General features: G+C 36.9%; 1 protein-coding gene and 1 non-coding gene across 2 annotated transcripts; both read right to left on the minus strand.

Moving 5' to 3' along the window:
* Positions 1 to 648: 648 nt before the first annotated feature.
* LOC111390367 (50S ribosomal protein L12, chloroplastic-like) lies at positions 649 to 1510 on the minus strand. Its single transcript, XM_023015403.1, has one exon. The coding sequence runs from the start codon at positions 1428 to 1430 to the stop codon at positions 849 to 851; it is 582 nt and encodes a 193-aa protein (XP_022871171.1). The 5' UTR covers positions 1431 to 1510; the 3' UTR covers positions 649 to 848.
* Positions 1511 to 2356: 846 nt separating this feature from the next.
* TRNAP-UGG lies at positions 2357 to 2428 on the minus strand. The gene has a single exon. It is a non-coding gene; the product is annotated as a tRNA-Pro (tRNA).
* Positions 2429 to 9739: the final 7311 nt, after the last annotated feature.

Consider the following 9739-nt stretch of genomic DNA (forward strand, 5'->3'; position numbering starts at 1 on the left):
ATCAGAATTTCAAATGCCGTGAAATTGTGAATACGGACAATCCCCTTCTCGGCATTCCCATTCCAAAATGCAAACCCTTTTAGCTTTTCTCTTGTTCTCTTAAATTCCGTCATGCCTGTGGAGTGAATCACATTCCGTCCGATTGTCGATTGGGATCCAATTCTCTGGTGGTCTCACCCACTTGGATTGGGTATTTTTTTGAATTTTTCAGAATTTTTGTTTACTCCATGAGTTTATAAATCAAAGCAATATATGGGACGAATTTATATTTTAAGTTGAACCGATTTTGGTTGGTTTATTATTATTAGCTATAGTTTAAAATCTAGCTAGTTTACTTTTGAGTCTTTTGTTTTGTTTTTAAGTTTCTGTGCCGAGAGTAAAATGGCCATAGATAATTAGTTTTGGCTGATTTCAAATAGACAAGTTTTTGGCCAAAAAATTTCACTGTAGCGGATGACTAAAATTGTGCCCGCACTCGACACGGTCTCTGGCTCCGCCCCTGCATCTTACCCTACTCAGAATAGTGTTTTTGTATTAATATTTGTTTGCAAACACAACTCTCTTCCCTCGTCGTTTCTCTTCTTTTTAAACTTACCAAGCATGTACTAACTACACTTCTATCACTTCCCACTCTCTTCTCTTCACCGATGAAAAAAATCCCAGGAATTAACACATTTTCATCAACCAACATATGTGTAGGGACAGTAGTTCAGACTAGAATGAATCAAACAAACAAGAAGTTCAGTTCGGTTCAAACCCAGAAATCGTAATGGAATGTTTGGTTTAAATCGAATTCACTGCACTGCATCTAGAACTATTCATTCAAAATTTATCACTAATTGAAAAGGCTAAGCAATGGACACTTTAGCACCTGCCTCTTCGAGCTGCTTTTTCGCTTCCTCAGCTTCATCTTTCGACGCACCCTCCTTAAATTTCTTTGGCAATCCCTCAATCAATTCTTTGGCTTCCTTCAATGCCAAATTAGTCAAAGCCCTAACTGCTTTAATAGTAGCAATTCTCGCATTGCTCGGTACCTCCTCTATAACCACGTCGAACTCCGTCTTCTCCTCCGCTACAACGGGAGCCTCCGCCACTCCCGAGCCGCCGGGAGCGGCGACCGCGGCTACGGGAGCGAAGGAAGCAGCAGAAACACCGAGCTTGTCCTGGAGGTACTCGACGAGTTTCTGCGCATCAGCAAGGGTCAGGTTCGAGATCTGGTCACCGAGCTCGACAACCTTCTCCGGGGCTTCTACGGCGGAGAGGGGGCGAAGAAAGGTTGCGCGGTTCCGACAGCGGGAATTGGCGTTGGTTTTTTGAGGGAATTCAATGGATTGTTTTGGAAATGTGGCTGAAGGATGCGCAGGATAAGCGGCATAGGGCGCAGGATAAGTGGATGGACGGATGATAATTGAGGATAATGTAGAAGCCATTGTTGAATTTAGTGAAACAGGGTGGGAGTGTATAGGAAGATAGGATACGGAGGTAAGTTTGGTAGAATGTGTGAACGAGTATTCAAGGCAATTTTAAATTCCAATTTAGGGTAAATTTCTTATTTGGTCACTAAAGGTTCAAAGAAAATTCAATTAGCTTTTCGAAATTTAATTTATCTCAAATTGGTCACTAAACTTCACTTTTATTTCACATTGGATCATAAACTTTAGCTTAGTTTCAAATTTCATCACTTCATCACATGTCGTCATTCAGATGATGAAAATTGGCTTTTTGCACAAATAGTCTCTATCTTGCACTTGTTTATAGATTGAGGACGTATCATTTCAATTTTGACATTTGAAATCCTATTTCTGTCAGTTACTATTGTTCAATTTCTCCATTAAAGGCACATAGGTTTTTTTAATAAGAGTAAGTTCTTCTTTCATCGCTTTATGGGTCTTTCTTGTCAAATCAATGTGTATAATAGGTACATTTATGTATATATCTCTAGTTTGGTACTTCTTCTTCAATAATTTCTGGAAATATCAATGCCATTCTTACAGAAAAATTGAACAGAAACTAACAGAACGGGCCAATTACACAGTCAAGGGTAAATCCTCAATCCGCAACAAGTGTAAGCAATAGAGACCATTTCTGTAAACTACACATGAAATTACTGAAGTGGCATCATACTTTAATCAGTTTTTTTACATAATTTTTGCGGGGCATGCAAATTTGGAGAATAATAAGTAGCTAAAGATGACCGCTGAAATTCGAAACCCAATTAATATTTTTCTGGTTGCAGAAGAAATTTAAGGCGTAATTCGCGTTTAAACGGAAATAGCGAAATGGTAAAATTTGGATGGGCCTATGGGCACACAGAATGTTGAAGCCCAAAAGTTAGATCCAAAAGGCAAAAACCAAGGGGGCATTCCGAGAATCGAACTCGGGACCTCTCGCACCCAAAGCGAGAATCATACCACTAGACCAAATGCCCACTGAATATACCATCGGCTAATCTTTTAAAGTTTCTAGTTTGCTTTAGTTGGAAATTCAAGCTCCTTGAGCTTTGAATGCTGTCTGATTCGACGGGCCTGAAATTATGTCAGACCTCTATGAAGACTTGATTGATTAAGTTGTTCGTGCATAATCACTATCCCTTACATCACTTATTTACATGTTTGAGTATGATTCCATATTTATGTGACTGTATAGACACTTTTGTATACATAAAATTATATACATCAAGCTTTATCCATTGTATTATAAGTTATTGAATGGAATTCTATGTTATACATATACACATGTCCTATATACACATGTTTACAAAGTGGACATGATTCCTTGGTGAAATTAGATAGATATTTCTTGAAAATTCAAATTAGAAAGGAATTAATAGATCCTTTCACCAAAATCGTAATGCTCCACATTGAACCAAAGGGAACAAGATGAAAGCGGAAGCGTACCTTGATCCATAAATTGTAATTGAGTTTGTTCGAGTCATAATCCTCCAACTGTTACGTGAATTCCTTTTGAATTCTTGAAAGCTCTCTATTGATGGGGATGCAGAGAATCTAGAAAATTTTACGTGTAGTTGGGACCATGACCCCATGATAAATAACTGTAGGCAGTTATCACCTTTTGTTTGTTTTAAATTGGCCCCTCATCAATTTAAACAACCACCTGATCTCTACATTTTAATCCCACAACACTGAATACCCATAAGTCCAAAATTAAACCCAATGGATCACTTTAATGGATTAAAACTTTAAGATAGCAACACACATTTTAATTTATATACATGTGTGGCCCTATATATGTTGGAATTTTCTAACAATCTCCCACTGAACCATACATGTAATCTTTTAAATGTGCACAACTCATGAGCTCAAAATTTGCCATCATTATTAAGGGTATTTTCAAACAATCTCGTCTATTCGTCATATTGATGTAAGATCAAAGCGATTTTCTTCATACTTAACATGACTGAATCCATCAATGGTCACGTACACCCATACAACCAAATGACATAAATCAATCATGGGAGCGTAGTATGGAAATTACATGTTATGTGATCCAAACATGTCTATTTCCAACTGATCCAACCTTATTTCTTAAGTGAGATCAATACTGAATATAATAACAGAGTGAAATGAACTGAATACTTTATTTCTGTATAGAAAAATATCCAATTACACAAATGTGTCCAATTGAACATAAAGCAATAAGAATACAAACTCCCACTAAAATACGATATCCTCAATAAATCTGACACCCGTACGAGCAGTGTTCTCATGAAAGACCTTGGGTGGCAATTCTTTAGTAAGCGGATCCACAATCATGGAGTTCGTCCCAATGTGCTCTATGAAAATTTGTCCACTCTGTACTCTTTCCTTCACGACCAGGAATTTAATGTCATGTGTTTTGACTTAGATGTGCCTCTATTGTTGTTGGAATATAGAACTGCAGAGTTATTGTTACAGTATAACTTTAGTGGTCTTTCTATGCCATTCAGAATGTGCAACCCAGTGACAAAGTTTCGCAACCATATTCCTTGGTTAGATGCCTTATAGTATGCTACAAACTCTGCAACCATGGTAGAAGAAGCTATGAGTATCTGCTTGGCATTCTTCTAAGAAATAGCTCCTCCAGCTAGCAGATAGATATAGCCTGATGTGGATCTTCTACTGTCTTGGCATACAGCGAAATCAGAATCGGAGACCCTATGATCTCCAACTGATCCGATCTGTTATATGTGAGCATGTAATCCTTTGTTCTCTTTAAATACCTCATAACCCTTTTGACTGTTTTCCAAGGATCCATTCCAGGGTTACTTAAATATCTACCTAGCATTCCAACAATAAATGTTATGTCTCGACGTGTACAAACTTGAGTATACATTAGACTCTCAATAGTTGATGCATAGGGAATCTTCTACATTTCCTTAACTTCAAGGTCATTTTGCAGGCATTGCTTGAGACTAAATTTATCTACCTTGACGACAAGGGTGTCACCTGATTTACAGTCTTGCATGTCAAACCTCTTAAGTACTTTATCGATATAGTTCTTTTGTGACAATCTAAGAATACCTCGAGAACGATCTCGACGTATCTAAATCCGTAATACAAAAGAGGTGTCACCAAGATCTTTCATCTCAAAATTCCTTGACAGAAATCTCTTAGTTTCATGTAACATGCCTATATCATTAGCGACAAGCAGTATGTCATCAACATACAAAACCAGAAAAATATGCTAACTCCCACTAAACTTGTGATACACACAATCATCAACAGCATTCATCTCAAAACCAAATGAGATAATCACTTGATGAAATTTGTGATACCATTGACGGGAAGCTTGCTTGAGCTCATGGATGGATTTCTTTAATTTGCAAATCATATTCTTCAGGTCTCCAGACACAAAGTTTTCTGGTTGCACCATATAGATCTTCTCGTCAATGTCACCATTGAGAAACGCCGTCTTAATATCTATCTGATGTAACTCAAGGTCAAAATGCGCAACAAGTGCCATAATTATCCTGAACGAGTCTTTCATTGAAATTGGAGAGAAAGTCTCTTTGAAGTCGATGTCTTCCTTTTGGGTAAGGCCTTTAGCCACAAGACAAGCCTTATATCTTTCCACATTACCTTTCGAATCTCTTTTGGTTTTAAAAATTCATTTGCAACCGATGGGTTTCGCACCTTCTGGTAACGGGACAAGATCCCAAACCTTATTATCTTGCATAGACTTATACTCCTCATTCATGGCATCAATCCACTTTTGAGAGTTAGAACCCTGCATGGCCTGATGGAAATTGACTGGATCATCTTCCATCATTTCATTATTTTCCTCCTGTTCTTGGAGAAATATTATAAAATCATCCGGAATAGCATTTTTCCATTCTCTCGTGGATCTCCTTAATGACATTGGTTCTTGAGGTTGTTGAGTTTGCACTTCTGGAATAATTGCCTCATTTTGGATGGGAGGTTCTTCAACATTGTCTTGTTGAGATTCTGGATATACTTCTTGATCAATGACAGGTATAGAAAACTGTACATTGTCAAAAGTAATAGTAGGGATCGAGACCGATCCTTCCTCAACTTCTTCCCCAAAGACAATGTCTCTAACCTTATTTTTCCCTCCAAACTCAACATCCTCAAAAAATGTTGCAGTTCCCGTTTCAAAAATTGACTTAAGTGTGGGATCATAAAATTTGTAGCCCCTAGATCGCTCAGAATAGCCAATAAAGTAGCTGTTTACTATTTTGGAGTCTAATTTCTTTTCATGTGGCCTATAAGGCCTAGCCTCAGCTGGATATCCCCAAACGTGAAAATGCTTTAGACTAGGCTTTCTTCATGTCCAAAACTCATAAGGTGTTTTAGCAGCAGCCTTAGATGGTACTCTATTCAGAATATAAGCTGCGATCTTTAATGCCTCTCCCCAGAGTGATTTTGGTAAGTTTGAATGACTAATCATACTCCTTACCATGTTTTTAAGAGTTTTGTTTCATCTTTCAACTACACCATTCATGCTAGGCGATCCTGGAATAGTGTATTGAGGGACGATTCCACATTCCTCTAGGTATTTAGCAAATGGTCCTGGACATTATTCATCTGATCCATCATATCTGTCATAGTACTCACCACCACGATCAGATCTAACGCTCTTTATCCTTTTGTTGAGTTGATTTTCAACCTCAGTTTTAAAAATTTTGAACATGTCCAGTGACTCAAACTTTTCATGAATGAGATATAGGTACCCATAACGTGAGTAATCGTCTATGAATGATATAAAATATTGTTGACCATTCCAGAAAGCCGTAGGAAACAGTCCACAAATATCTGTATATATCAATTCTAAGACATCCAAAGTTTTGTTAGCACCTAATCTCTATGTTTTGGTTTGTTTTCCCTTGATACAATCAATACATACATCAAAATTCGCAAAGTCAAGGGAATCCAAAATACCATCTGACACAAGTCGTTCAACTCTAGCTTTTGATATGTGACCTAAGCGCTTGTACCATAATTTTGCTGATTTAATTTACGTTTAGTACCATGTGATTCCACATACAAGGTTTCATTATATAATGCAATAATATCAAGCAAATATAGGTTATCATATATAGATAACGAACCAGTACCAATAACATTTGAATTTAACAAAAAACTAAACTGATTGTTTCCAAATGAACAATAATATCCAAATTTGTCCAACGAAGAAACAGAAATTAAATTCCGTCTAAAAGATGGTACAACGAAAGTGTCTTTCAATTCCAAATAATAACCAGTTCTTAATAACAACCTAAAAGTGCCTATTACATCAACTTCCACCGATTTGTCATCACCCACATAGATGTATCTTTCACTATCATTTGGCTTTCGGTCGTTCAGGCAGCCCTGCATAGAAGCATATGAGTAGTAGCACCAGAATCTATCCACCAAGTATTTCTAGGTACTGAAGTTAAATTATCCTCAGAACAAACCAAAGTAAGAATTGTACCTTTCTTTGCACTCCAATCGCGATATTTGGCACAATCCTTCTTCACATGTCAAGTTTTGTTACAAAAGAAACAAGTTCCTTTGTCTTCCTTCTTTTTATTTTGTGTTGGACCCTTATGAGCAGCTTCATATTCCTTCCTCCTTTTCTTGCCCTTATCTTTAGAAGTGCTTGCCAAGTGAGCACTTTCAGTCCTTTCTTGCTTCAACCTTTCTTCCTCTTGCACACAATATGAAATGAGCTCATTTAGAGACCATTTCCCCTTCTGGCAGTTATAACTGACATTAAATTGACTGAATTGTGCAGGAAGCGAGATCAATACCAAATGGATGAGCAAGTCATCAGACAGCTCGAGCTTTAGTTCCTTAAGTTTTGAAGCAATGTGAGACATCTCCTTGACGTACTCCCTTATGTTCCCCTTGCCTCTATACTTCATTGAAATCTAGCTCTGCAAAAGAGTGCTTGTTTCAGCCTTATCGTTTTTCGCAAAACGCTTCTCAATTTCTGCAAGGAACTCCTTGGCATTAGATACCTCTTTGGTATCTGCACCTCTAAAGGCTTTTGGAATGCCGCGCTTAATGATCATTAGACTCATGCGATTTGAGCGATCCCACTTCTCAAAGTTCCTCTTTTCATCAGGTGAACTTTCTTCCGTAAGAGGAGTGGGTTGCTCTAGCCGAAGAACAAAGTCTAGATCCATGCAGTCAAGAACAATCAATATGTTCTCCTTTCAATCCTTGAAATTTGTCTCATTAAGTATGTGAATAGAATTAATATTGGCAGATATGGTAGCAGATGAGCTAGTTGTAGAGAGAACAAAATAAAAAAAAAAGATTAATTATGCTCGATTTAATATCCACATTTAATAATTGATAAATTCAAATAATGGTAAATCTCATCTCAAAATACCTAGTGCAACATCAATATCAAGTCTTTGGACAATAATATTCATTACAAGTGGTACTCTCAGTGTAGTGATCAAATATTGACAATAACTCCTGTCAAATAATAAATTCATCTTTGGATTGATTTATTATTCACATGGAAACCTCATAATTATCACACATTCATCACCACAAGTGTTTATGTAATTCGGCCAGATATTAACCTTTTTTTGAGCTAGCTAATTTCCGTATGAAAAGACACACACACAACATCCAAGCATCCTAAACAAACCAATCTACATAAAAGAGGTCACTTTGGTGACATGTTGTTTCAATTAGTTTACTTAAAATGCTAGACAACCTTAATTTTTTATAAATGATTACCAAAATTTTGAATTAGATTGTCCCAAATAATTAAACCTTAATTAATACCTCTTAAAGAAATATTAGTACCGAAATTTGAGAAGGGAAACCCCAATTTGCATCAATAGATGTCTATGGAAACTTTAGGGACCTAAGGGTTAATAATTCAATACTTTAGAAGTTAAAATTTGAAAATTTTAAAACTTTAGGGGCCAATTTTAATTAATTATGAACATTGAGGGCGTTAATTGTAAAATTCAGAAGTTAAATGACCCAAATTAATTAATTTTCAAACTTAGGGGGCTGAATTATTAAACCCAGAACTTAAATGGCCCAATTGGATGAATTCTAAACTACAGGGGCTGAAACTTTAAATTTTAACCTAAATAAAAATTGCAAGAAGGTCCTTGGAATAACCCATATTGCACCTGAAGCCCCCGTCCCCACAATCACCTAGAAACCCTTTTTTTTTTTAATCTCTTTCTCCCTGCCTCCTCCAACGCCGGAGCAGCCTTGCACCGGAACAACAGCGCCGGTCGCAGGTGCTGCTGCTGCCACCAACAGCCGCTGTTGCTTTCGCAGCAGTGACAGCAGCGCTGCGTGGTGCAGCGATCTGCAGCACACAAACCGAAAAAAAATGCACACAACAACTTCAAAACAAATTATGCCCAGCAATTCCTCAAAACTGAAATCAGATTATACACAGCAAATTCATGATTTTCCCTGACTTGATCCATTTCAAACTTAAACCAACCGTATAAGCAAAACAAGAACAGTAAAAGCACAACCCACAATTTGGTTTCATGGCATAACAACAATGAGCAACATATGCAAGAAAATTCGATTTTCAGAAAGTTTAAGTAGGAAATTGTAGTGCCCGATTTCTCATACAGTTGATCCAAATTTCATGCCAAATTCCGAATAATAACGTGAAGAAGATCAAATAACCCAAAATTTCTCAAAGGTTCAATAATGGAGTGGCTCTGATACCAATTGATAGATATTTCTTGAAAATTCAGATTAGAAAGGAATCAACAGATTTTTCACCAAAATCGTAATGCTCCACGTTGAATCAAAGAGAACAAGATGAAAGCGGAAGCGTACCTTAATCCATAAATTGTAATTGATTTTGTTCGGATTATAATCCTTCAACTGTTACGTGAATTCCTTTTGAATTCTTGAAAAACTCTCTGTTGATGGGGATGCAAAGAATCTAAAAAATTTCACGTGCAGTTGGGGACCATGACCACATGATAAATAACTATAGGTAGTTATCATCTTTTGTTTGTTTTAAATTGGCCACTCATCAATTTAAAACAATCACCCGGTCTCTACACCTTAATCTCATAACACTTAATACCCATAAGTCCAAAATTAAACCCGATGGATCACTTTAATGGATTAAAACTTTAAGATAGTAACACACATTTTAATTTATATACATGTGTGGCCCTATATATGTTGGAATTTTCCAACAATTTTTTGTCGAATGTAAATGTTTAATATGTTATCACAAGTTGGGGCAGAGCTAGCACCTAACGAGTCCTTGCAACCACTCATGC

Source organism: Olea europaea, unplaced genomic scaffold, assembly GCF_002742605.1.
Source record: "Olea europaea var. sylvestris unplaced genomic scaffold, O_europaea_v1 scaffold675, whole genome shotgun sequence".
Classification (NCBI taxonomy): Eukaryota; Viridiplantae; Streptophyta; class Magnoliopsida; order Lamiales; family Oleaceae; genus Olea; species Olea europaea.